General features: G+C 52.9%; 3 protein-coding genes across 5 annotated transcripts; 1 reads left to right on the forward strand and 2 right to left on the reverse strand.

Annotated features, from left to right (window-relative positions):
• The first annotated feature begins 89 nt into the window (after positions 1-89).
• On the forward strand, positions 90-10,540 carry Tk1 (thymidine kinase 1). 2 transcript variants are annotated; one of them, XM_041635996.1, is made up of 7 exons: positions 90-213; positions 312-343; positions 1,179-1,289; positions 4,526-4,619; positions 9,056-9,145; positions 9,704-9,823; positions 9,908-10,540. In XM_041635996.1, exons 1-7 carry the CDS (start codon positions 148-150, stop codon positions 10,100-10,102), a joined length of 708 nt encoding a protein of 235 aa, XP_041491930.1. In that variant the 5' UTR covers positions 90-147; the 3' UTR covers positions 10,103-10,540. The 2 variants fall into 2 exon arrangements, with proteins under 2 accessions (XP_041491930.1, XP_041491932.1); XM_041635998.1 differs by lacking the exon at positions 1,179-1,289 and having other exon boundaries at positions 100-213.
• A 1,085-nt stretch (positions 10,541-11,625) lies between these two features.
• On the reverse strand, positions 11,626-16,174 carry Syngr2 (synaptogyrin 2). Of its 2 annotated transcripts, XM_041635561.1 has the most exons (4): positions 16,025-16,174; positions 13,213-13,450; positions 12,668-12,807; positions 11,626-12,579 (listed from the first exon to the last, which is right to left on the reverse strand). In XM_041635561.1, exons 1-4 carry the CDS (start codon positions 16,121-16,123, stop codon positions 12,382-12,384), a joined length of 675 nt encoding a protein of 224 aa, XP_041491495.1. In that variant the 5' UTR covers positions 16,124-16,174; the 3' UTR covers positions 11,626-12,381. The 2 variants fall into 2 exon arrangements, with proteins under 2 accessions (XP_041491495.1, XP_041491496.1); XM_041635562.1 differs by lacking the exon at positions 12,668-12,807.
• Positions 16,175-18,173: 1,999 nt separating this feature from the next.
• CUNH17orf99 (chromosome unknown C17orf99 homolog) lies at positions 18,174-27,943 on the reverse strand. Its single transcript, XM_041635588.1, is given in 8 exon segments — positions 18,174-18,241; positions 18,669-18,799; positions 18,998-19,091; positions 19,094-19,120; positions 19,265-19,534; positions 22,411-22,698; positions 26,997-27,029; positions 27,907-27,943. Coding segments are annotated over 8 exon segments (948 nt in total).
• Between the last annotated feature and the right edge of the window lie 34 nt (positions 27,944-27,977).

Genomic DNA, 27,977 nt, shown 5'->3' on the forward strand with positions numbered 1-27,977 from the left:
GGGGCGGGGCTACATGCGCCTTGGTTTCGCCAAACTCCTACCCTCGGCTGCGATTGGTCGACTCATTCATTTTTAAAGGAAGGCGCGAACTGGTGGACATTTCCCATTCTCGGACCCCAGAAGCTAAGGGTTGCTTGCACAGCCGCCATGAATTACATCAATCTGCCCACCGTGCTGCCCGTCTCCCCCAGCAAGACCCGGGGGCAGATCCAGGTACGGGGTCCGGTTGGGTATGTGGGGGTCGGGGTGGTGGCTGGTGGCTGGCCCGGGCGTACGCGAGCAGGGACCCCCTAAGATGACTTCTCTCCTAGGTGATCCTCGGGCCCATGTTCTCAGGAAAAAGGTACTGCATGGGCCTCCGGGGCGGATGGGCCTCCCCCTGTCTGCAGACCCTGGCTCTTCGCTCTCGTCTCCCCTCCTACGGACCTGGCTTGGCCGCAAACTCCGCCGCCCAACCTCTGTGCTCGCCTTCCCGCCCAAATTCCTGGATGTCTGCCTCCTTCCCGCCCAAGCCACAGCCCCTTTTCCGGGCTTCTTCTGTCCTTGCTGAGGCGAATCACATCTGGGTACCATAGAGACCCCCAGCCCACATCCCCAAAAGCCCGCTGGACAACCCCGTGTGACCGCGGTGGTGGCTGGGAGGAGCCTGGACCCCCTTTCCGCCAGTTTCCGCATTCATCCCCTCCCCTGTAAGCTCTCCCGAAGCCACGGAGCCCAATTTGCTCTGAGATGAGGGTCCCTCCTCTGGGAGTCCCACCTGGAGTAAGTCTGCACTGCTCGCAGTTTCTTGGTTTTAGTTTTTTGGGTATTTTTTTTGTTTTTGACTCAACATTTTTCTATGACCCTGACTGGCCTGGGGCTTGCGCTATAAACCAGGCTGGCCCTCGAACTTTGAGATCCCCCTGCCTCAGGGGTGCCCACCATACCAGACACCCCCACTGTTCTTGAATGGCCTGGTGTCACCTGAGTTTTGTCCCTTGCTCGGAGGGTAGGCCCAGAGGCAAGCGCTTTGGCGTTTCTTTGAAAAAGCTCTGTGAAGTTCATTCATAAAACTGTTAAGTTTGTTCAGAACAGCTGGGGGTAAGTCCGGGCTAGGGTAAGGGTCGGGGTGGCCTTACTAAGTGGTGGCAGCAAATCGCCTTTTGCATGGGCCTCACCTGCCCTGGTACCGCTTGCAGCACGGAGCTGATGAGACGCGTCCGGCGCTTCCAGATCGCCCAGAATAAATGCCTGGTCATCAAGTATGCCAAAGACACACGCTACAGCAGCAGCTTCTGTACGCATGACCGGTCAGTCCCATCCCGTGCTGCAGAAACCCCTAAGGCATGGGACATTCTGTCAGATGTATGGGGGGAGGGAGCTTTTCCAGAACCTTCTTAGGGATGGGATGATACCGGCCTCTAAGGGACAGGGGGATGAGAATTGAGAATGACCAGTGCCCAAATGAACATTGTGCAGGGAGAACCTGGTTTCCACTTGGGTAGATGCTGCGCCCTGCAGCCCTCATGATTGACCTCACGGGAATTTTCTCCCTGCCATCGGGTGTCCATCCCCACTAAGAACTGTATGCCAGAACACTGGACACTACCCTTTGCAGCCGAAGGGTGGGTGGGAGCTTCATAAAGTGGTGGCGAGCCTGGGGATTGGTGTCCTGAGACACTCTTTGCTGAGTGTCCTGGGCTCACCCCAGAGCCAACGCTGACCACGAGGCTGGAGCTGCAGGCCAGGGTTGCTGTAGGCTGGGCCGAGGTTGAGCAGCCTCTTGTAGGGCAGGTTTCTGAAGCAGAACAGGAAGTGGAATGTCCAGGACTTGGAACTGGGGCTGGAATTCAAGCCATGCTTCCACCAGGCTTTATGCTGTGATCTTTACTTCCTCGTGTGTGTGACCACGGTGTCTACCACACAGGATGGGATGAATATCCCAGAAAGCACGGGGGTGGGTGACCCAGGCAGTTCATTGCCGTCCTCTGGTCTGCTCTACTGGGGGAGGAGGGAGCACAGCAGAGTGCGCAGGACAGCCTCAGGACAGGTCTTCACCTTCTTTTCACTCAGCTTTGTGAGTTTCAAACTCACAAAGGTTGGTTGGGCTTTGTTTGTTTTGAGTTTTGGTTTTCTGAGGCAGGACCTCTCTACAGAGCCCTGGCTTTCCTAGAACTCACAGAGATCCGCCTGCCTCCACCTCCCTAATGCTGGGATTAAAGGCGTGCACCAACACGCCTGGACTTCATGCTTTCATAGCAAGCCCTTTACCCTTGAGACATCTCAAACCCGTTTTTGATTCGTTTGCTTTTAAAAATGCTCTTTGGTTTTTTGAAACAGGTTTTTCTGTACAGCTCTGGCTGTCCTGGAATTCACTCTGTAGACCAGGCCGGCCTCAAATTCACAGAGATCCCACCTGCCTCTGCCCCCGAGTGTGGGATTAAAGGCGTGGGCCATCCCTACTCTGCTAGTTTTAAAACCTTTTTATCTTGTTTGTGTATGGGCGTTTTGCTTGCAGGTAGGTTTGCGTTCTGCTTGCTTGCCTGATGCCTGAAGGAGGTCAGAAAAGGGCATCAGATTCCTTGGGACAGGAGTTATAGATGGTTGTGAGCCGCCATGTGGGTGCCAGGGATTGAGCCTAGGTCCTCTGCAAGGAAAACAAATACTCTTAACTACAGAGCCCTCTCTCCAATCTGTTTATTGAGACATTGTCTCATTATGCAGCCTAGGTGGGCCTTTTAACTTGTGACCCTTCCTCCTCTTCCAGGAATTACACACATCCAGCTCCCCCCCCCTTAATACTAGGATTGTAGACAAATTCTGCCACGCCCAGTTTCCCAGATCTTGAAGATTGTGAGGTTGTAACTGAGGCCAGAAGGTGTTTAAATCTGTCTGCCTGCCACTGCACAGTGCTTGTCTGTGTTTGGGGAAACAGCTTTTTCTGCGTTTGTTTTGAAAGTGAGGTAGACACAGGGAAGAGGGCAGGCATTGGACACAGCCCAGCATTCCTCTCTTTAGAAAGCTAGCAGACAGCGAGGGTGGGTTCCCGGTGTCCTTTAAAGGCATTCTGGAGCATTTCCAAACTGGCTCTCTGAGGCCTGGGTGGGTTCTTCCTTGACGGGAAGCGGTCTGGGCCACAAGGCCTGTAATCTCTGTCAGCAGGTGGTCATGTGACACGGAGTGTCCTTTAATCTGTGGAGGGCAATGAATGGATGGGGGATCCAGGGGGCCACTCTGCTGTCTGGCTTCCAAGCTCGCACACCGTTCCGGACACTGAGACCAGAACACTTCTTGTCTAGTTGCTGCTCATAGGCTAACACACAAACCTGTTACAGCTTTCCTGTGTGCTGGGCTCTCTTGTGGGACCAGAGAGATAGACATCTCAGTGGTTAAGGGCGCTTACTCTTGCCAAGGGCCCCGGTTCAGTTCCTGGCACCCTCAGGGTGGCTCCAGTTCCAAGGGAACCTACACCCTCTTCACCAGATGTGCCCCTGATACACAGGCATAAATGCAGGAAAAACACTAACAGACATAACTAAAATCTTAAACTTTTGCCAAGTGTGGTGCACACCTTTAATCGCAGCCCTTAGTAGACAGAGGTAGGCTGATCTCTGTGTTTGAGGGCAGCCTGGTCTACAGAGTGTCCAAATATCTCAAATACCTTTTGGCACTGACAACAGAACTCTAGGCGTGAGTTACCAGGTGCTCCACAACTGGGCTGTAGTCCAGAATCTCCCTAAAATTTTAAATTACATCTTACCGTGTCAATGATATAGGTCGGTGATATCCCAGTTTGTTTTGAATTTTAAATAAATAAAACCAGTTTTTGCTGCTCAGTGTATTGTGGACCCTGGGGACTGTCCCTCCTAAAGACCTTAGCTGGAGTTGTGGCTCGGTAGTTGGGGGTTTCTGCAGCACACATACCTGGTTCCCTGGAGGATTAGTTTTTGAGGTTTTGTTTTGGGTTCAGGGTTTGTTGTTGTTGCTGCTGAAACATTTCGTAGACCAGGCTGATCTGGAACTCACTTGCCCAGGCCTCCCGAGCTCCTGAGTGCTTCAGTTGCAGGGATGGATGCATTACCGCACACACTTTAGGCCATGGGTTAGAATCTTGTGGCACTGGCTTGCTTAGTGCCCTCCTGTTGGCAGAGGCCCAGCCGGACTCCTTGGGCATGGCCTTGCATGGCCTTTTCTTCTCATTCTTGGTGGGTCACCCTACAACCTAGGTCAGGCTCCTGATGACCAGTTTGCCTGTGCATCCTGTTTCCCATTCTAACCAAAGAAGAGATTTATTTCTTTTTTTAAAAAGATAAGCATTGAAATCCCACCTGTATCTCCAAAGAAAACTTTGGAATTTTTGTTGAGCTTGGCTGTTAATTTCCAGTTAAGGGAGGTAGCCTGTATTAAGTGGTTCCCCGCCCCTCCCCCATAGAAACAATACCACAGGTTGCTCTGCCGGACCACGGTATCACCCTCTCCCCTGCATCTGGGGCTTAGGGATGCTCTGCTGATGGCCTTGCTCATCCTCTGGCCCTTCTCTTCCCAGGAACACCATGGATGCACTGCCGGCCTGCCTGCTCCGGGATGTGGCCCAGGAGGCCCTGGGCGTGGCTGTCATTGGCATCGACGAAGGGCAGTTTGTAAGTGAGCTCAAGCTTCAAAGCGTAACTCATACCCACACCCCCAACTCCTTCCCTGATTCTGAAGTTTCTCTTTCATCTTTGGGAAGGTCGGGAGTCTAGCATGTCCTTGCTGGTGTGTGAATTCCCTTGACCATGTGCCATGTAGAGTATCTTCTCCCAGAAAGGCTTGGGATAGAGCTGGGGGAGAGCTCCACTCTGGCTTGACCTCTGCAGTGGCTGGGCCTCCAGTCCATTAACACCGGCCTTGGCTGGGTCTGGGGGTTTGTCTGTATGGTTTTTATTTCTAAAAGATATTGCTCTACTTCTTTCTGGCCAACTGCATCCATGTTTGTTTGTTTTCCAGGGTATCCTCTGACTGGGGTGGGAGTTGTCTTTTGTGGTCTTAATTTCCCTCCCAGGCTTTGAAAGTTTGGACTAGAAGTCCCTGTCTGAACGCCTGAGCAGGGCTGAGGATGTTCCAGCGTGCGTAAGGCCCTGGCTTCTGTCCCCTGTCATCCTACTGCATGACGGGGCGTGCTAACAAGCCTACAATTCTAGCACCAGAGACAGGCATGGGGATCAGTTCACAGTATCCTTGGCTGTATAACCAGTTTGAGGTCAACCTGGGCTTCGTGGAGGCCTGTAAACCAAAAGGGTCTGGCTGCAGTCGAGGCTTAACAAATGTGCGCTTGACTCCAAAACTCAACACCCTCAATGGTTTCAGAAATATTCGTTGGCGGGTAAGGGGTGCTGTAGAGTCTCCTGTGTTGGGAGACTAAGGTAGGAAGAGGATCAGGAGTTCAAGGCCAGCCTCAGCTACAGGATAAGACCTTGTCTGAAATAATCTAAAATCGGGCCAGTGAGACGGTTCAGTGGGGAAAGGAGCGGCTCAATGGGAAAAGGAGCTTGCTGCATAAGCCTGGAGGCCTGAGTCCCTGGAACCCACGAAACGGTAAAAGCAGAGAACCACCTCCACAGAGTTGTCCTGTCACACATGGGTTAAGGCACACGTGAGAGGACACACACACACACACATAATCATGTGTAGACAGATAAATGGACCGGAGAGAAGCCTCAGTCCCTCAGTCATTGAGATCACTTGCTGGCTTTGCAGGTGACCTAAGTTTGGTTCCCAGCAGGCACACTGGACAGCTGTCTGCTTATAACTCTAGCCCAGAAGATCTGAGACTCCTGACCTATGTGGGCACCTGCATGCACGCACACACGCATGTGCCCTCACATAGACACACATAACTTAGCATTTTTTAAATAGTTGTCAAATAGAGATGGAATGTACCTCCCTAGCATGCAACCAGGTGACATAATAAACTACTCAGTAGGAAATAATTTCTCCCTGTCCTGTGGCTCCTGAAGGCTCGCTCACAAAGCTGAATGGATGTTCTGCAGGCTAGACTTTGCTGTGGCTCTCTGGCTGCCTGCTACTCTCACATTCTACTGTGGAGGAGGCCAGGCTGACTGGGGGGTGGGGGTCCCAGTCTGCTCCCTGTACACCCCTGATCCCCACCTCAGAGTGAGGCAGCTCTGGCTGCGATGCTCCCCTGTACCAGCCCTCCCTCCCCATGCTCCGGGACAGCTCTGAGTTCATCCCACCGTGAGATGCATGCCCAGCGGTTGGCATCCGTCCATCACCTGGACATGCCAGATCTGCTATTGTCCTCAGAGGGAAACCCTGAAGCACAGCCTTGCAGACATTGCCTGAGAGTCAGGACAGGGTACGGCCGCTCCCCTCAGGCCTGCTGCAGTAACCTGCAATTAGCTCCGCTCTCCTGGTGTTCCCAGAGGCCCAGGTCTGGCCCCAGTGTACCAGTTACCCCAGTCTGTTCCCTTCCTAACCTATAAGAGAGATTTATTTATGTGCTCCTCCCACTTAGGATTAAGAAAAAATTAATGTGGTGGATACTTTGCTTTTTTTAAAAGATTTATTTATTTATATATGTATTTTATGCATGAGAGCTCTATCTGTATATATGCCTACGTGCCAGAAGAGGGCATCAGAACCCTTTATAGATGACTTCTGAGTCACCATGTGGTTGGGGGAATTTGAACTTGGAACCTCAGGAAGAACAGCCAGTACTCTTAACCACTGAGCCATCTCTCCAGCCTGATGCTTTGAATTTGGAGATGGGGCCTTGTGGTCCAGGCTGGATTAGACTCAGCCTCCTGAGTGTTGGGATTAGAGCCCTGGACCTCATGACGGCTTCAGTGAGTGTTCATTGTGCAGGCTATATATAAATACCACAGCTATTCCATTCTACCCCCAGCTGCCAGGGCCCTGCTCGTTACAGAATTCAGGATCTCCCCATTCCTTCTGTGTCCTTGCCTTGGACAGTGGGTCGAGGGTTGTCTAAGGCCATTGAAGTCACAGCTGAGAATATAGAACCTCCCATGTGTTCATTCGCCAGGGCCAAGTCCCACAGGCTTCTTGGCAAGAGTAGAAGCTACGCGTCCTTAAGAACTTTGTGTTTCATTTCTGTTTGATACAAGCAACGACAGGCACACACTAGGAAAAGGAAGTTTCCACAACAGCGTCTTTGAACCAGAGACCACTGAAACCTGTCGCGGGGCAAACAGTAGTCACGGAACAGGGGGACTCTAGAGGGGACAGGGCTCCCTTGGGTCCTTTGGACCAGGAGGACCAGGAAACTTCAGGAACCTGCACCCTTAGTGGTGGGAGAGGCCTGGAAGGAGGGTGGTACCTCCTGACTGGTTCCCTTTGGCAGAGACTGAGCTGTGTTTTGTTGATGCTCAGATGTGACTGGGGAGGGGTCTATACCCATGGTGGCTAGGGTACCTTGCCTGATGTTGGCCCAGGAGATTATATTCAGCCCGTGTGAGTGCCAGCCCTGCCTGGATGCTTCTAATTATAAGCATGTTTTTATAGAGCAGCCCTTGTCACATGCTGTGACTATTGTGGGAATAGCTAGGTCCAGGGACCAATCACATCCATTCCAAGTCCCTGCCCTTCAGCTGTGGCATTCTAGGCTCTGGAGACAAAACTGGAACTTCCAGCTCACCTGTGTTGTTGGACTACAACTGGGAGGGACTAAGGAGGAGGAAGACGCGGCGGGGGGGGGGGGGGGGGAGGTGGAGTGGGGGGGTCAAAAGTAGGGTCTGAAGAACCAGGCACTGTGGCAGCACTTAGAAGGCTGAGGCTAGCCTGAGCTACACAGTAACAATTAATCAAAAAAAAAAAAAAGGATGGGGAGAGAATTTGGTTGATAAGGCACAGGTCCTAGCCCCCTGTAAAACACTGGTTATAGCCAAGTGTCCATAATCTTAGTATTAGGGAGGCAGGGGCAGGCAGGTGCTGTCCAGCCAGCCTAGCTGAATCGTTGAGCTCTCAATTCGGTGAGAGACCCTGTCTCAAACACAAGGTAGAAAAGGCAGGCGTGGTAGCATATACCTTCAATCTTGAGAGGCAGAGGCAAGTAGATCTCTGAGTTCAAGGGTAGCCTGGTCTACATAGCTTGAACAGGAGACAGCAAGATCAGGTGTTGAACAGGACAAGGGCCACCTACAGCTGTGTCAGGAGCAAGTTGGGCAAACTGCACACATGCCTCTTGCTTCCCGTTGCCAAGAACCATCCCCCCCCCCGCCCCCCGAGACAGGGTTTCTTTGTATTTCCCCAGCTAGGACAGGGAACTTGCTCTGTAGACCAGGCTGGTCTTGAACTCAGCCTGTCTCTGCCTCTCGAGTACTGGGATTAAAGGAATGTGCCACCACTGCCCAGCAAAGGGCAGATTTTTTTTTTTTTAATGCGCTGTACGTTGTGCCCATAGAGGCCAGAAGAGGGCAATGGGCTCCTGGAACTGGAATTGATAGATGGTGTGAGTGACCACATGGCTGCTGGCAACTGAACCAAGTCCTTTACAAGAGCAGCAAGTGCTCTTACCTGCTGAGCTGCCCAGCCCTCCCTGGAAATCTGTTTTATTTATTTATTTATTGTTTTTGTTTTTGTTTTTCGAGACAGGGTTTCTCTATAGCTTTGGAGCCTATCCTGGAACTCCCTTTGTAGACCGGGCTGGCCTCGAACTCACAGAGATCCTCCTGCCTCTGCCTCCCAAGTGCTGGGATGGAAATCTGTTTTAAACATAAGTCAAAATGGGCTTTAGGCACAGGCTTTGTTCACTGACAGTTCGAGAAGGCAGGAACCCATGATTGGCCAGTTCCTTCAGAGGACTGTAAGGGAAGCTGTGGCCTCTCCGTTCATAGAGGCCTCTGTTGGGTGCCAAAGTCAGCTGGCAAGTCTTGGGTAGCATGCTGCTGAGCCATACAAAGGGACTGGGTAGCAGTGGGCATGCAGGTGGGCATTTCATGGCAATGGTGGCATGGCCTGGTCTCCAGTTCTGGGCTGACCTGCCTAATCAGGCCCATCAGGGTGTCCAGGAAGCCCCTGCGCAGGGTAGCTGCCTCACTTCCTCCAACTTTTTCAGTTCCCTGACATCGTGGAATTCTGTGAACTGATGGCCAATGCAGGCAAGACAGTGATTGTGGCAGCACTAGATGGAACCTTCCAGAGAAAGGTAAGGTGTCTGACCCAGGCCTGGCAGTGGGTCCTGGAGGGAGGTAGGGCTCTGGAGCGTGGTACAATCCACAAGATGTCCCCAGAAGCAGGCATGTTCAGAATAGTTGCCTGGTGGGTACTCTGAGCGGGCCAAGGGGTTGAGAGCATGAGGGTGTGGCTTTCTAGAAAAGCAGGATCCGGATGATGTATCCTGAATCATAGGGTTTAAGGGAGAAGTTGGGGCTGGCAAGAGCTCAGGCTGTGACATGCATATCTTGCAAAGCGTGCAGACCTGCGTTTGATCCTTGGAACCCTCTTTTTAAAAATGCCAGGCGAGGTGATGAGCATTTATTACCCTACCACTGGGAGGCAGAAACAGGCAGATTTCTGCTCACTGGCAAGCTCCAAGCCAGCGAGAGAAACCATTTCCAAATAACAAAAGCAACCAAGGTGGGCGGTGCTGGAGGAACAGCCCCTAAGGCTGCTCTCTGGCCCCTGCACACGAGCACACGTGAATGCAGGCAGAAAGGGAACTGCTTGGCAAAATGACCAAACATGCCTGCTGTCCTGTGTGTAGGCTTTCGGCAGCATCTTGAACCTAGTGCCCCTGGCCGAGAGCGTGGTGAAGCTGACTGCTGTGTGTATGGAGTGCTTCCGGGAAGCTGCCTACACCAAGAGGCTGGGCACGGAGAAGGAGGTATCCTCACGCTTCTGTCCGTGGATCGGGGCGGGCTAGGGCTCAGTCCCACCCTCACGCATCCCTTCCATGGCCTGTCCCCAGGTGGAGGTGATAGGCGGCGCAGACAAGTACCACTCCGTGTGCCGCCTGTGCTACTTTAAGAAGTCCCCTGTGAAGCCGGCCCCCGGACCAGACAACAAAGAGAACTTCCCTGTGCTGGGACAGCCTGGAGAGGCCTCAGCTGTCAGGAAGCTCTTTGCCCCTCACCAAGTCCTACAGCACAACTCTGCCAACTGAGAGGACCTGGGGCTGGAACTGCCTCACAATAGATACTGCCCTGGACAGGCTCAGCTGCTATCGCAGCCTCTTTTACTTCCCTCTGGGTTGCTGAGGTGCTTCAGCTCAGCGGGGAGACAGCACGCCTGCTGGGTCCTTAGGGCTTGACATTCAGCCAGAGGTGAAGACGGAGCCACATGGTTGTTGTGACATTGGTGGTGCTGGCTTCTTCCTCCTTGGTGGCTTTCACTGCTGAGTTTCAGTCTCGCGGAGCCCCGCCCCTTACCAAGGCTCCAGCCCTCCCTTTGTGCTCCCACAATGGCCCCCAGAGCCAGTATACAGTGGCATTGGTCTTGCCCTGCTCAGAGCCCCAGCCCCATGACTCAGGGCTCTTAGAGCTGTGCTTCTTATGCTATAGTGTAAAATAATTATTAAAGTTTGCTACTTGAGAGCTTATTTCTCTTTAACCTGGGTTTCCCCGAATCTTGCAGTCAGAGCCTGTATGACTTGGGGGCAGGAATTTCTTCTGCCTGGTTGGTTTCAGTACAGACATGGAAAAGGAACCAGGGAAAGCCCAGGGGATGGTGTTTGTTGCTGGCTCTGGGGGGTCAGGTTTTGTGAACAGGCGCTGTAATCTGGGCTGAGAAAATCACACGCCTTGTAAAGTGGGCTGTAGTAACTCCCTTGAAGGCCAAAGACCTGGGTCTAAGACGCGAACGTGTGTCCCTTCCCTAGTGCTGTGCCCAGCTTCAGACCATGCTCTAGAGGGAAGGCCTACAGCTCAGAGCCTGGCATAGCACCCTGTTAGTTTATGCTTCAGATTTTGAAAGACACCATCAGAACCCACTACTGATGGCCTCATCATTGCACAAAAGCCAAGAGTTGCCTCAAGGGCACGCTGCTTCCTGATAGAGATGGGTCCACTCTGACACGTCCCAGAAACTTATCAAGACCCAACCTCCTGCACTGTGCCCTTCACTTCTGATGGGAAACATCTGCTCTGGAGGGGGCATTCAGGAACCCCGCCCTGTGCACCCCTCGGGGGGGGGGGGGGGGGGCAGCAGAACCCAGACAAGCTATCTAGAAGAACCAGTCTATATGCTGACACTTGCTATTAGGGTGCAGTAGAAGGCAGTGTGGAGAATGAGACCCCATCAGGAGAAGCTGCCACCCCATGCTCAGGGCACACGTCCTGGTTGGACGTGATGGTTTACAGCTTATTCCCAACACTCAAGAGACAGAGGCAGGTGGATCTGAGTCCCAGGACAGACAGCCAGATCTACACAGTGAGACCCTGGTCTAGCCAAGCATGGCCGGTGCTTTGGAGTCCGGTAAATTTTGAGGTCAGCTTGGGCTATGCAGATACTATGAAAAGCTGGGGTGTAGCTCAGTTGCAGAGCAAGAAGTCCAGGGTTTGAAACCAAGTGCTGGGGGGAAGGTCAGAGCTTCATCCTTGGCTACATAAATCTGAGGCCTTTTCTCAAAACAGTATCAATCAAAGTGTATTTCTATCCCTAGCTTTTGGTGCCATCAAGGACAGCACACTGAGAAAAAAACATTTATTTCACATCCGGACTAGTCTACAGAACCTGAGGGCAGGGCCATCCCCACCAAGTCTCAATACATTCAGTGCAGGGGTTCCTGCCCTCCTCCTAGGATCTAATAACTGCTGGGGGATATTTACATAAAGCTCCTCCCTCCTGCCAGGGGCGGGAGCAAGAAGGAAGTGATATCCAGTCCCCAGCCTGCTCCACTGCTGTCAGGCAAGCAGCCTAGGGACAGCTGGCCCAGTGGTGACCCCAGAAGACAGCAGAGAGGAAGCTGGGTAGTGAACCTGAGTGAGGAAGTGGAGAGCCTAGGGCCAGCACTCCAAGGAGATCGATGCATGGACCCCCAACCTTGTCTTTGGAGGAAAAAAAAAGATAGTTGGGGCTCCTGTGGCCACAAGCTGAGCTCAGACTTCCAGCTGAGGGGAAACTGGCATATGCCAAAAACAGCATGTAGCGGGCACCTGCTCCTGGCTGAGGTTGGGGTTCAGGGTTATCAAAAGTAACAAGAGCTGGGCACACAGCTTGACAGTGGCACTGGGTAAGCAAATTCAAGGCCCTGGGCGCCATCCCCAGTCCTGGGGGTTGGTGGTGGCGCCCCTTCGGGCACAGGCACTTCAGGTGTGCTCTGGCTGCAGCTAGAATACAGAAAAGCGCGGGCTCTTTGGCTGTCAACTGGAACCGGCAAGGGACTGCAGTTCCGGCAACAAACCTCGAGAAAAGTCCAGGGGAGGGGGCGGCCCCCATGGCTGCTCAGTACACAGGGGGAGGCTGGTAGCCCTCAGTGGTCTCCACGTTCTGGGTGAAGGGTGGCTGCTGGTAGTTTTCCACGGAGGCACTGGGGTAGGAGGAGTAGGCTGTGTTGGGGTCTGGGGTAGGGTCCACATAGTTCTGGATGAAGGCATCCACTCCCACCTTGTAGCGTTGGTAGGCCAGAGAGGCCAGCACACCCTGCAGGGGAAGATGCAAGGAGTGGGCAGGGCAAGGGGACCTGGCTCTTCATGGAAACTTCTGAAGCTGCCCTCCCCAGCCCACCTACCCAGGAGAAGATGGAGAAGAAGCTGAAGGTGATGGCTGCCCGTGCCGAGTCTGCTTGCACCCGCACGTCTTCAGAACTGGTGGCTGCCCACTGGTTGGTTAGGAAGCAGAAACCAACGAACCACAGGAAAGTCCAGAGAGCTGGGGAGACAATGAGGGAAGAGTGGGCCCCAGAACATGTCTCCTGGGCCCCTGGGAATCCCGTCTGTCCCCAGGGACTCAAGGAAGGGACTCAAGGAAGGGACTCAAGGAAGGAGCCTCCCAAGGCTTTGTGCTGTGTAACCTACAGAAGCAGAGGGAAATGAGGGCTTAGGGGTGAGTGCTAAAGAGGATGGATGAGTCCAGAAACCTGATGCCATCCTCACCCTTATGCCAACACTCTTGGGTTTCTGAAGTCTGAATGTCTTGGGTGCCATCCCAGGGTACAGGGGACTCGGGAGAAGCCACAAGTGAGGTCCATGATCCTGAGCTGCTGTCAGCAACCCCTCCCGACAGCACCAAGGTCCCTCGTTGTGAAGCCTTGGCGTGCCAGTGCCACAGGCATACCTGAGAAGAGCAGGTCACCGATGACCAGGTACTTGCGATCAGTAGCATTGCTTATCTGGGAGAAAAGGGCGTCGACCACGAGGAAGAAGGCTGATGCCAGGAAGGCCAGCACCCCAATGGCACTGCCATAGCGGCAGGCATCCTCGTTCTTGTTGAACACACAGTATAACTGCTGAGAATCGTGAGTGTTGCTGTAGCCCTCACCGAAGATGCAGGAGAACACGATCAAGGCCAGAACCTGAGGGGGGGAGGGCACTGGTGGGAGGGCGCAGACATCTGTGGGCACATCCTGCTCAGACAGACCCCTCTCGGTGCCCTCGATGAGGATCCTAGCAGGGCAGCAGCTAGCTCTTGTCTCTCTACTGATGCCCATATGGAGACCAGTGTTTCAACCCCTCTGGACTCCTGGAGTAAGGAGATGGGCAGGCTGTGGCCAGGGTGTCCACAGGTCCTCCCCATCAGGGGCCAGAGGGTAGACTGGGCTATTGTGGGAAAGGGTTACCCTCCTTCCCCTCAAACACTGAGATCCGCCTCTCTGCCTCCAGCGCTGGGATGAGGGTGTGTGCCACCAACGCCAGGCTGTTTTTGTTTGTTTGTTTGGGTTGTTTGTTTGGCGTTGAGGGTCACATTTAGTCCAGGCTGGACTCTGTGTAACCCGGGATGATCTTGACTCCTGGTCCTCCAGCTTCCACCTCCCAAATGCTGGGATTACAGTCATGCACTACCATGCTTGCTTGGGGTTCCCCCAACCCTATCCCATCCTCATTGCTGTCAATTCAAACCTAGGGCCTCATACATGCAAGGCATGTGTACCACATGTTGCTGGTGGTGTTTGTGTGTTTATTTGTTTTGTTTTTTGAGACAGGGTTTCTCTGTGTAACAGCCCTGGCTATCCTGGAACTCATCATGTAGACCAGGCTGGCTTCAAACTCACAGAGATCCACCTGCCTCTCCCTCCCAAGTGCTAGGATTAAGGCCTGTATGACCATGCCCGGCTTTTGTTTGTTTTGAGAGAGGGTCTCACTGTGTGGCCCTGGCTGTTCTGGAACTCAGAATCTGCTTCTGCTTTCAGAGCAGAGTGCGGTGATTAAAGGCACGAGCCACCACGCCTGCTCCTTTTTGGCTGTTAAGATAGAGTCTCAGACCGGAGAGCCAGCTCATCAGTCAAGAGCACTAACTGCTCTTGCAGAGGACCTGGATTTGGTTCTCAGCACCCACACTGGGACTCATAACCGCGTGCAACTCCAGTTCCGGGTGAACAGATGACCATTTTCTGACCTCTGTGGATACCAACCATGCACATGGTATGTATCTTCATCCGCACACGCAAACGCACACAAAAAATACAAGATCTCACTCTGGCTTGAGCTGGCCTGAAGCCTATGACAATCCTTCTGCCTCAGCCCCCTCAGTGCTGAGATTACAGTGCTGAGATCACATCCCATCTGAATGAGCATTAAAAGGTGGTGTAAAACAAGAGTTCCATCCAACCCTCACCCCAAGACCTTGTCCCAAGTCAACTCTATAGCATTAAACAACATCTTCCAGACCATCCTTCAACAGCAGAGCTCGGGCCCCTCCAAGACTCCCCTAGTGCAAATGACTCCCCAGCCCGCCAGCCTTCCCCCTACAAGGCCTTGCTGGCTAACCCTTCCGCCTTTGGCATGCTGGCTGCTCCCCTCCAGAGAACCACAGTCTAGAATCCAGTCCCACACTTGTTCTCTCAGAACAAGGTTCTTGGGGTGGTCAGAGCCAAAGGTCTTGTGGGTCAGGCTTAGACCTCTCGCAGGAGCCAGGTCTGAGGAGGGAAAATCACCAGCAGTAACTGTCCAGTTTGGGAAACAGCCCCTTTGGAATCGCCCTAGTCATTTTGCCTCCTTCCCGCACCTCAAGGCCACTGCTAAGAGCCCACCTCAACCCGGCAGCCGGAGCTGTCTGTGGGCACGAGGCAGCCTCCAAACTCCTGGGGCCAGAGCAATCCGATTCTCCCAGAACGCTCTCTATAGGGCTGTAAAACCGAAGTCACAAGCCCCGCCTCCAGCTGGAGATGAAGCCGGAACTCCAGGATCGGGCGCACAGTCTGGGTCAAGACTCCTGGCACTGCCATCCTGAGTGACAGGGCACAACCCGGGACACAGTCGACTGGACTCCACCGCTAGGCTGGGAGGCTCGGGGAGCCATGGCACCTCCAAGACTCAGGGCCCAGATCCTCTGGGAGCAGTAGGCCCACCCTCAATCCCGCAACGAAAGCCTCAGCTTTCAGTGTTTTCGTCCCACGAAAGGGACACCCGCCTTACGCGCCTGGTACCAGAGGGCTTGCCCGGCTTCTGGGGAGAGACTCCATGCTGGGTTGGTTAGCTGGCCTGTTGCTAGCCTCTGAGCGGGAAGGAAATCCTACTTCAGGGCGCCACGCCACCCCCCTCCTTGCACCCCACGTGGCCTCAGAAAGTCCCTTCCAGGTGAATTCCCCACGCCGGGAAGCGCGGCGTGCAGGCCACCTGCTGTGGCGTGGCCCCCGGAGCCCCACCCACTGCCAGCAGGGCGACGGGCCCGTCCCCGCAGAGCACCTCCGGGGACATCCCGCACCGGGGTGGCCGGGACGAGTCGATGAGAAGAGATCCGGAGCCACGCAGTGGGACAGGAGACAGGGCGCACGGCCTGGAGGGGACGGAGACGCGACGGGGTGCGGGGCCCGCGCTCTCCGCCAGGCCTGGGACGTGCGGCCGCAGCCACCTGTCGCGCTCGGTAGGCGGCGGCCCACGGGGCCTGGTGGCCGGGGCGCGCGGCTCCGGATCCCCCCTGGCCGACTCACCATGCTCACGATGCGCGTCACCACCTGAGGCTGCGACACGAAGCGCCTCAGGTCGAAGGAGCCGCCCGCGTTGGCCGCGCCGTAGGCCCCGCTCTCCATGTCGCCTTCGCCGCCGAGCCGCGGATGGCCGAAAACCAACCGGACCGCCCCGCCCCGTTCTGGCCCCTGGGGGCGTGGCCGGCCGCCGAAGGAGGGCGTGGCCAGCCGCCGGGGATTCGCTGCTGCGGGGTGTCACTCAGCGCCTGCTGCGCCTTGCCAGGTGGCAGGAACTTGGAGCTGCGCCTGCGGTGGCGCCGGGGTGGGGCAGAAGGGAGGAAAAGCTCACCTCTGGGAGGTCTCAACAAGAAAGGTTCAGAGAGACCCCTGGGAGAGAAACTCTTGGGTGGCCGGTCCCCACCTTACACCTACACCTGGCTTCTGGTCCACTCTAGAAAAATTCTCCAGACACCCAAATCCCACCAACCCAGAACCTAGGCTCATAAACGTTCAGATGGTCTCAAGATCCTGCTTCAAAACACACAAGTGCAACAGAGAGAGAGAGAGAGAGAGAGAGAGAGAGAGAGAGAGAAGAGGAGAGGGGGAAGAGGGGAGAGGAGAGAGGAGAGAGGGGAATGTAATTATGTAATTTTAAAAATTAAATAAGATCATTGGTTTACAGAACCCAGCTCCTCTTCCCCGCAAAAAATAGCATTTAGACAGGGAACCAAGTGCTTTTTCTGTGAAGCGGTTGTATGCTTACATTGGCAACACAAATGGGCTGCCAAGGCAATCGTGGCTGTTGAGAGGTGTAGAGGGCTGAGGAGTAACTAGGCAGACACAAACTAGAATCAGGACAAGATGGCACTACCATGGTCACTTCAATGGGTAAGGAGTAATGAGGACATTGGCACCTCTGTAATGAGGGGGCTGGACAGTAAAGGAAGTTGGGGCAGAAACCTGGCCCACCAGAAGGGGTGCATTGGGGAGAAAACAGGAATGGGCACAGTAGGAGTTGGGCTTCCCACGCTTACACAGAGGGTGGCAATTGGCTGGTGAGTGAACACAGGGCACTCCTGGCTGTCTAACTCCTAAAATCTGCACACACACCCTGAGTGTTTGCCGAAGGAATCCCGGTGGTGGCAGGACTCTCCCACACCTCCTTCCTTCCTTTTCTTTTCTTTCTAGATTAAAAAAATAATAATAAATTTAGCCGGATTGTGGTACACGCCTTTAATCCCAACACTCGGGCAGCAGAGGCAGGCGGATCTCTGTGAGTTCGAGGCCAGCCTGGTCTACAAAGCGAGTTTCAGGACAGCCAGAGCTGTTGTTACACAGAGAGACCCTGTCTTGAAAAGCAAACAACAAACAAATAAATCTTTTTCCATTACATTTATTTGTTTTGTGCCTGGCGTGGGGGTGGGTGGCAGATGACACGGTACAGGTGACAGAGAGGGATTCTTGCAGGAGACAGAGCTCTCCTTCCGCCTTGTGGGTCCCTGGGGTTGAGTTTAGGCTGTCAGGCTTGGCAGCAAGCACCTTTACCCATCTCGCAAGCCTCTTTTTAGATTCTGTTGTTGTTGTTGTTTTAATTTCGAGACAGAGTCCTACTATGCATCCTGGCTGTCCCAGAACTCATTATGTAGACCACGCTGGTCTCTAACTCACAGGAATCCTGCTGTTGCTGCCTCCCAAGTGCTGGAATCAAAGGTGTGCACCATCACACTCAGCCAGCACCTCAATTTTTGTTTCCATTTCTTTGTTTGATTGCTTGGTTCTTTGAGATCTGACTCATGTACCAAGATTGGCCTTAAACTCTTTCTTCTACCTCCCAAATTCTGGGATTACAGGTGTGAGCCACCACACACAGAAACCATTTACTGTTACCAAATTGTCAGTGACCCCCTCTTCAGTTACACCACCCTCAGTGGGGAGGAGCTGGGCTCCAGTGTGCCCACGAGCAAGCACACCCACGCGGTTACTCGTATTGTTCTCGTAGCAAGAGCCGCCAACAGCAACTCAAGGCAGGAATCCCCTACACAATACAAGTTTACTTCTTTGGGCCTTATACACTATAATGCTCTAGATTTCAGGGCCCCTTTTGTGGTGCAATACTTTTGGTACCCTGATCTGCATTCACTCCCCTTTCTGTCCCCTCTCCCTGGGTTCTTTTTCACTGCAGTGGTGAATTCTTGTGTAGGCAGGGAGGCAAGCCTGGGGACTCTGTCTTCCGGTTACAACCTGATGACAAGGGAGTCCACAGTCCAGGTCACGCAGACTCACCCAATCTTACGGTTTCAAGAGCATCAGTGAGCTTCTTACTCATGCCACTAAAGGCATTGAATCACCAAGAGGTTACTCGCTGGCCCCTGGTCACACGGTCAGCAGGAGCTAGGTAGGCCTCTGTACTCCCATTTTATAGAGGAAAACAATGAGTCTCAGAGAGGTGACATACCCTCCCGAGAGTCTAACCTCTGGATAGTCTTGGGAGGAGGAACCAGGAGCTCCAACAGGGGCCAAGCTGAGATGTTCAAGGAGACAGAACTGACTACCACCCAAAGATCTGCTCAGAGATCTGTGGTACCTGGAGTCAGACCACACAGAGGCCCTGGCCACTGTACATGTCAGAGATGTGAAGGCTTAGAGAGGGGAACTTGGGAGGCCTCACCTTTGCAGAAAGGTTGGCTGGTGGGACCGCTGTGGGGGGCTATGCAGGCTAGAAGCCCCTGGCTCACTCTGGTCCCTCGAGGCTTCATGAGACCCATAGGGAAGTCCCCCACCAGAAGTCGGCTGAGAGCCCTGGTTAGGGTGGGGTGTGAAAGGAACATGCTAGACACTGTAGGCTTTTGGTTTTAATAAGCAGCTTCAGGCTGGGTCCTTGCTGTATCTCGATGACAACCCGTCTCACAAGACTAACCTGCTGTTCCCACTTAGGACCCTGGCTGTTGAAGGGGGTGGTCGGCCTCTCGCCCAACATCAGGCTCCCGTGGTTATTACCTGGTTGACCTCAGCATCCCGTAACTAATGGCGGCAATGGAGACCAGGCTGCCGGCCAGAATGCAGGTGGGTGTCAGGGGCAGCTCCCCTGTGGGGTGGGAAGGAGTGTGGGTTGGGCTCCTGCTAGGCCAGGGGCAAAGGAGGCATGCAGCATCCTCAGGCCCATCGTGCCCTGGGCAGTGGCCAGGTCCAGCCTTTCCCCAGCCCTGGCCACCTTCCTGGACACACTGCAGCTCCCCCCAGCCCGGTCTGGAAGGGCCTTCTCACCTGGGGGCAGCAGCACGCGGGCGCTACTCTCAACACTGACACCATTTGTAGCTTCGCAATGGAACCAGCCAAACATCTGGGACAGGGGGATGGAGAAGTTGGCAGGCTTCCCGTGGAGGGGTCTCTGTTGTGCGTGTATACGCCCATCATTCCCGACCAAACGGTAGATGATGGGTGGACTGCCTGAGGATGCCAGGCAGGACAGCTCCGCCGTGGGGTCTGAGTTCCCATCACGCAGGGTGAAGTCAGCCTGCAGCTGGGACACGGGCTCTGACAGGGAGGGAAAGACAGGGCAGCACAGGTGAGATGCAGAAACTTTCAGACGCCCAATGCATCCTTCTCTTTATCTGTCAAAGGAACCCAGAGACGTAGCTGTGACTGCCACCTTCCCCTGGCAGCTGGCCAGATTGCCCTCTGTCCTGCTTGTCTAGGCTAATAGGTGGCTTGCAGCATATACTATACAATTCCATTTTAAAATATTTTTTAAAAAAATCATTTGGGCCAGGTGGTGGTGGTGGTACACGGCTTTAATCCCAGCACTCGGGAGGCAGAGACAGGCGGATCTCTGTGAGTTCCAGCGAGTCCCTGGACAGGCTCCAAAAAGCTACAGAGAAACCCTGTCTCAACAAACAAACAAAGAAACAAAGAGGAACAATGATATAACAAAATTTGCCCAGCAATGGTGGCACACACCTTTAATCTCCACACTCAGGAGGCAGAGACAGGCAGATCTCTGTGAAATAGAGGCTTCCCTGGTCTACAGCGTGAGTTCCAGGACAGCCAGGACTACACAGAGAAACCCTGGCTGGAAAAAAAAAACAACAATTTTTTGTTTGTTTGTTTGTTTTCTTTTTCGAGACAGGGTTTCTTTGTGTAGCCCTGACTGTCCTGGAACTCACTCTGTAGCCCAGGTTGGCCTTGAACTCAGAGATCCCACAGCCTCTGCCTCCTGAGCACTGGTATTAAAGGCGTGCACCACCACAGCCTGACATCATTGGGTAATTTTAAAAATTGTTTTGGACTAAACTCCTGCAGGGACCAGGCTAAAAATAAAAATGGTCTCATAAGAGCTAGGTTCCACATCACCAAGCTAACACCGAGTAGACAGCAATTCAGGATTCTCAGGCAGCCCGCTTTCTAAGTTCTTAGTGACCTGGCAGCACACGCCTGAAATCCTAGCCCTCAGGAATCTAAGAGAGAATAAATAAATAAATAAATAAATAAATAAATAAATAAGGATACGGGGCTAGAAAGATGTCTCAGCAGCTGAGACTGCTTCCTGCTCTTGTAGAGGACCCAGTAGGTTCCCAGCACCCTTAGTGTATGGCTCACAACCATTGTAAGTCTGACTCCAGGGGGCCTGATGACTCTGGCCTCCAAAGACACCTTAAACACCACACACAAAGCCAGGCGGTGGTGGCACACGCCTTTAATCTCAGCACTCGGGAGGCAGAGGCAGGCAGATCTCTGTGAGTTCGAGGCCAGCCCGGTTTACAAGAGCTAGTTCCAGGAAAGGCTCCAAAGCTACAGAGAAACCCTGTCTCAAAAAACCAAAAAAACCAAAAACAAAAAAACACAAAAAACAAAACAACTACACACAATAAACAGGCCATGGTGGCACACGCCTTTAAGCCCAGCACTTGGGAGGCAGAGGCAGGCGGATCTCTGAGTTTGAGGCCAACCTGGTTTACATAGTGAGTTCCAGAACAACTAGAGCTATGTAGAGAGACCCTGCCTCAAAAATAAACAAACAAAAATCTTTTAATTAAAAAATAAGAAACAAACAAACAAAAACAGTTGGAAACACCCGTTAATTTAAGGCCAGCCTGGACTACACTGCAAATTCCAGGTCAACCTGGGCTACAACGGAGACTTTACCAGCACCGGGGATGGGGGCCACAGAGGTAGCTGGATCTCTGAGTTCAAGGCCAGTTTGGTCTACAGAGTGAGTTTCAGGACAGCCAGGGATACACAGAGAAACCCTGTCTCAAGAAAAAGAAAAGAAAAAAGAAAGAAGGAAAAGAAAAGAAACAAAAGATAAAAGTGCTTGCTGCTTTCAAAGACCCTAGTCTGGTTCTCGGCTCCAACAAGGTGGCCCACAACTATCTGTAACTACACTTTCAGGGGCCCTGACGACCTCCTCTGGCCTCCATGGCACTACACATATGTGGAGCACAGACATAGAGGCAAAGCACTCATATCCATAAAATATGAATAAATCTGTAAGCTCGGCTGGGGATGTAGCTCAGTGATTGGGCGCTCACCTTGCCCAACAGGCCTCTGGCCTAGCTATTAAAGGTGAGAACTGTGGCACAGGATGGCAAGCTCCTTCAGACACAGGCCACCGCTTAGAAGAATGGAGGAGCTGGGGTCTTCAGGACTCCGCTGAGCAACCCTGCTGACCAGAAGCTAACTGTCCCATGCCTGCACTTAGCCCCATCAGTGCCAAGTGTCACCTCCCTTGCACCTTCCTAAGCCCACCCCCCTCCCCGGGGTGTCCTGTTATCTTGCTTCACAGGCAAAGCAATTGAGACCCAGACACGGAGAGACATGTTCGAGACCCCACAGCCAGCTCATAAAGCAATCCCAGCCTTCCACATGCTGGGCTTCAGACTTTGGGCGCCTGCTTTTAGGCTCTTGGCCTTGGTGTTTTTGGAGGGTGAGGATGCTGGACTCGTGGAGGCCAGCAATACTTCCTCGTTCCTATTAACAGAGAGTGACGGCTTGGGTGGAAAGGGAAGAAAGAAAGGTCTTCGGGGGGGAGGTAGCGTGGGAGATGAAAGCAGATGTGGTCACTACGGGTTGTCTAAGCAACACCCTCGACCTCAGAGAACGTTGACTTCCACAATGGCAGTGAGGAACCTGACTGCCTCCCCACGGGTGTGGATGAGACAATTAACAGCAATGCCTTTATGAGCAGCTCCAGTCAGACCCACTGAACCTTCTGGCCCCTGCCGGGAGACTGTGCTCTCTGGTCACCCACGGACTGGGCACAGCCTTGGAGGCAAGCAGTCTGCTCTGCCCTCTGTCCCCACTCTGCCGCCTTCTCCTGTCTCCCCCCATCCCAAAGTCCACCATCCCATCCCCCATCCCCTCTACGGATCCACATCCCACCAGCCTCACCAGCCTGCACCCTCTGTACTCACTGGTCCACAGCTCCCAGTACATTTGCAGCTGGCTGCTGGGCCCATAGGTGCCCAGATCAGAGGACGCTCGGCAGGAGTAGGTGAGCAGGTCTGGGCTGGACTTGAGCGTGATGTTGATGTTGAAGGAGGCTGGCTTGTCATCACGCACAACCCTTGTTGCCACCAGGACCCCTCGGCTAGCCATGAGAGAGTAAGTGATGGGCCGGGGAGCCTCAGGGCTGTCGCAGGTTATAAGCACCCGGCGGCTTTGAGGGTAAACTTCCAGCACTTTGTAGGCAATGGTGATGTCTGGGAGGTGAGCAAGTCAGGGAAAGAAAGAAACCAAGATGGACCAAGTACTTTAAAATTATGGTTTGATAATTCTTCAAAAAGTTAAATAGTTGGAGCTGGACAGAAGACCCAGAGGTCAAGAGCAGTCCTAGGAGATTTGGGTTTTGGTTTCCGGCTCGCATCAGTCAACTTACAACCACCGGTAACTTCAGGGCTGGGGGATGGACATTCTCTCCTGGCCTCCAAGGGCACCTGCTCAAAGGTGGCTCACCAAAACTCATGCAGATACATACACACATAAGCAAATAAATTTTAAAATTTTTAAATGATTTATTTATTTTTATTTTGTGTGCATTGGTGTTTTGCCTGCCTGCATGTCTGTCTGTGTGAGGTTGTCAGATCCCCTGGAGCTGGAGTTACAGTCAGCTGTGAGCTGCCATGTGGGTGCTGGAAATTGAACCCAGGTCCTCTGGAAGAGCAGCCAGGGCTCTTAACCCACTGAGCCATCGCTCCAGCCCCACAAATAGGTTTTTTTTTAAAGAAGTGTAAACATAGGGGTTGAGAGTGTATCTCAGTGGTAGAATACAAGACTAGCTATCATTTCTAAGACCCTGAGTTCAGTCTCCAGCACCATAACAAAGGTGGGGGAAGTTAAAAGAATTAGTGACGGCTCAGCAGGTATTCTCCAGGACACATCCCAACAGTATCAAAGACAGACTTGGACGGATCCATCACACACATGTCAGGGCAGCTCCGGTCACAGCTACCCAGAGGGGGAAACACCTGCAAATCCTAACAGTGGAACATGGTCTGTGCAGGGGGTATGATCTGATCTGAGGATAAACAAGGCTCTAGAGGCGTCATGCCACGGCAGAGCCTGAGCCAGGCATGGGCAAGGTCCTCAGTCTCATTTCCAGTGAGGTCAAGAGGAAGAAATGAGCCCCACCCATTTCTCGATGCCATAGCGCCAATATGACATGACTCCGTGCCATGGAGTCAGATGGGAGGGAAACTGCTGTGTAAGTACACTTTGGGGGCTGGGGAGACGGCTCAGTGGTTAAGAATGCTTGCCGCTCAGAGTCACACAGTGGCTCACAACTGCCTGTAACTCCACTCCCAGAGGGAATCCAAGCCCTCTGCTGGGTTCTGTGCGTATTGCATGCATTGGTGCACAGACACACACACAGACATAGACACACACACACACACATGCACACGCGCGTGCACACACACACACACACACACACACACACACGGGGGGGGGTGGGGAGAGAAGGCGTGGTCTCAGCCTTTGAGAGGCAGAAGCAGGCAGATCTCTGTGAGTTTAAGGCCAGCCTTGTGTACATAGTTTACATAGTTCCAGGACAGTCAGAACTACACAGCGAAACCTGTCTCAAAGAAGAAGAGGAGGAGATAATTAACATCAGAGACTCCCGACCAGATAGGTTGCTCTTGCTCTACTAGGCCTGGACACTGTACAGTACCCGTGGGCCACACAGCTTTAATCCCTGTACTCAGGAGGCAGAGTCAGGTGAATCTCTGAGTTCAAGGCCAGCCTGGTCAACAGAGTGAGTTCCAGGACAGCTAGAGAAACCCTGCCTTGAAACCTCCACCCTCTGCAAGAAAATAGAAGAAAAACTCCCGTGGAGAGGCTCCAAGCCCAGGACTCCCCAAGTTTCTGACCACTGTACCCACTTTCTTTCAGATCCTAATTTCTGCCTCAGGGGAACTTGTGTCTACTGCACTTCAGCTGAGTGCTGAGGCCAGGGACCCCATTCCACACCCCACAGCAGGGAGTGACCGGCTGGGACAAGAGCAGCCCCTGGAAAGAAGACAAGTTCTGGAGACACCTGCCCCAACCTGTGTTTTGGTTTTATGAGACAGGGTTTCCAGTCCTGGCTGTCCTGGAACTCACTCTGTAGACCAGGCTGGCTTCAAACTCACAGAGATTCGCCAGCCTCTGTCTCCCAAGTGCTGGGATTAAAGGCGTGTGCCAGCACTGCCTGACTTTCCAGTAGCTTTTTAAACATCGTGAGGAGGTTTTTTGTTTTTCGGATTTTTTAATCAAAATAGATTTCTATTTTGGGATATCAGACCTAACGCCACTGCCAGACCTTCTCTGGTCTCCATCTGGCAGACTTTTAACAAGACTCCTGTCATTTGACCTTTGGGGATAACAGGTCTTATCAGTGTGTAAGGAAGGTGTTTGGAGCTAGACTCTGTCTCACTGGGTGGGAAAAGAGTTGAGGGCCCAACTGTGGTTACATGTTTGTTTGTTTTTCTGCTCCCTTCATGAAGAGCAATGAGCTTGACTTATAAAAGTGAAAAGAAAAAACGGTCCCTCTCATTTCCATTTTGGCGGCCTGGAATAGAAGCTTGGTTTGCATACGTGGGGAAGACAGCACAGTTGGTGTCCTGAGGTGGAAATAGAAAAGATCCCTCTCTATATGCGCCTGCTGCGGTGGCAGCTGCTGGGTTCTGTCGTTTTGTTCTGCTTTTGTTTGTTGAGACAGGGTCTCACTATGATGCCCTGGCTGTCCTGAAACTCACCATGTAAACCACACTGGCTCAGAACTCAGCTGCCTCCCAAGTGCTAGAATTAAAGGTGTGCCACCAGGACTGGTACCACCTCCCTCCCCCTTTTCTTTTAAAGATAGGGTCTTACTGTAGCCCAGGCTTGCCTCCACCTTGCTGAGGATGACCTTGCCCCTCTGAGCCTCCTGCCTCTAACTCCCAGGGATGATGGTCGTGGACCCGCATGTCCACGATGCTCTTGATTCTAACAGCACAGAGTTCTCGTTCACTTTCGCCCTCTGTCCCTGCAGGAAGAGTGGCTTCTCTTTCTGTACCTGTTTTACCCTTGTGGCCGGCAACAGTGCCAGCAACCAAACGTCCTCTGAGAAGATTTGTGAAGGAACAAAGGATCAGTCAGCCTTCAGAAGCCTCCTCTGCAGGACCCCACCAGCAGAGCTGAGCAGAGGCCATGGGCTGAGGGGACAGGAAGGCAGCGTTGCCTCTGCCCAGGTACTTTCCTGAGAACCAGACACCAGCTCTTTTTTTAGCTATGACACTAATAACCTTTTTCTTTTTTACAGAAATGAGGAAATGGTAGTTTGGTCTGTGCCTCATCCGACTGAGACCTTCGTCAACACCACCCTGCACCCTTTCTTAAGCAGAACAGAAGGGGATGCCCAGGGACGCAAGGCGGCAAACAAGGCATGGAGGTGACTGCCTGCCTCACCCCGAGGGGCACAGAGATGAGGCTGAGTGCCAAGGGAAGGTCCAGGTAGGAGGGGCAGGGGAGGAAGCGAAGAGAAAGATGGAATAGGCCAGGGACTGTGGTCTTTCCCTGACTCCCTTTCCTCCCTGGCTCTGTTCCTGGGCTGTTGGGGAGGAAAAGAGGAGAGAGGAGGGGGCAGGGAAGGAGAAAGAGAAGGGGGAGACAAAAAAGGGGAGGAATAGAAGGGAGTCAGAAAGACATGTATATATATATATATATATATATATATATATATATATTACAGACTATACATGCATATATATCACACACTATATATGTATATACTATACACTATATATGTGTATACATTACACATGATACACATATATTTCACACACATATATACATGTAGTATATACATGTATATACTACAACCATACTTATATATTATACACTATACATGTATATATTACATGCCATACATGTATATATTAGATACCATACATGTATATATTATGCACCACACATGTATATATTACACACTATACATGCATATACATTATACACTAGATATGTATATATTACACACTATACATATATTATACACATATGCATGTGCACACTCCCCCCCATATATTAAGAAAGAGAGAGAGAACAGTCACTCTCAGCTGCTTCCAGAACAAGAAAACTTAATGTCTAAGTCCTCCCTCCCCTCCCTACTCCCCTCCTAGAAAGAACACCCTAGAATTTCCTGGCCTTCTCTGGATCCCACCCATCAAGCAGAGCTGTGGGCCTTGGGGCAGGGGAATTCTCCTCCCTGTGAGGACCTGGGGCCTTGTGACTGGAACACAGCTGCTGAGGACCCCTCCTCTTCACACTCTGCAAACTTCCTCCTCTCTCCATGCGCCCCAGAGGCCTCCTAATGGCCTCACCCAGTCCTGCAGGGGTGGAGCCAGAGTTATCCATCTGGGTCCCCCCTCACCCCTTCCTCACCATTAGTAACCTCTTTCCTGTCAAGACACCTGCCACAAGTGTGCACCTCCGGCCAAGGTGCCCCCAGCTAGATCCTTCCCCCTGCAGTGTGGGGGCTACTCACCTTCTGTTGGCTCCCCTGAGAAGCTGCAGGCAGCTGTAAAAGAGGAGAGGGGTAAGCGAAGCTGGGCAGAGGAGGGAGACAGCCCAGACAGCTCCCTGCCCAGGCTGAGCCCTAATAGCAAGGCCTCTGGAACCAGATGGTGGCTCTGGTCATGACTGCATGTCTTATTTTACTTCATACAGGCTCTCTCCTATATTCCAGGCTGGCCTTGAACTCACTATCTCCCTGAGGGTAGCCTAGAACTCCTGATCTTCCTGTCTCCACTTCCTGAGTGCTGGGATTTCCGGCATGCACCTGGCTTGAAAGGAAACTCTTCTGCACAGTCTCACACTTGGAATCCCCAGGGCAGGCAAGTTAATGGGAATCGGAATCAGGAGAGATGACCGTGCAAGCATGGTGACCCAAGTTCGGGTCCCTGGTTGGGCCGACCGAAAAAGGTGGGTGTGGGGCGTGTTTCAACCGCAGTGTTGGGGGAGCAGCTAGCCAGTCTAGCTGAAACTGCAAGCTTTAGGACAGTGAGAGCCTTTGCCTCCAAAACTAAGGCAGGGAAGAGATTGAAGAAGACATGCTCTTAATGCTCAATGTCTGGTTTCCATAAGCAACCACACTGGCAACTATAAACACACACACCCACACACCCACACACACACACCAGTGGAGTCAAGGTAATGACCTGCGTGGTCATACATGCGTGTGTCATCTATGGGGCTGATGTCAGCATCCTGCTCAGCCCCCTCCCCAACACACACACACACACACACACACACACACACACACGCACGCACGTACACATCCACCTTCTCTCCCTCTGGTGCGTCTGCCTTCAGTTCTTTCTCTGGACTCTCAGACACCCCATTCCCTGAGCCCTACTTCCTCAAGGCCCTTCCCTTGGTGTCTGCAGGAGACTCACCCAGCACAGCCAAGAAGTGCAACGGAAGGAGCCTCATGCTTCTGCGGGAGTGGGGCTGTGTGGGGCCTCCG

Source organism: Microtus oregoni, unplaced genomic scaffold (genome assembly GCF_018167655.1).
Source record: "Microtus oregoni isolate MIOR12 unplaced genomic scaffold, Mior012 000048F_ref0000485, whole genome shotgun sequence".
NCBI classification, from domain to species: domain Eukaryota; kingdom Metazoa; phylum Chordata; class Mammalia; order Rodentia; family Cricetidae; genus Microtus; species Microtus oregoni.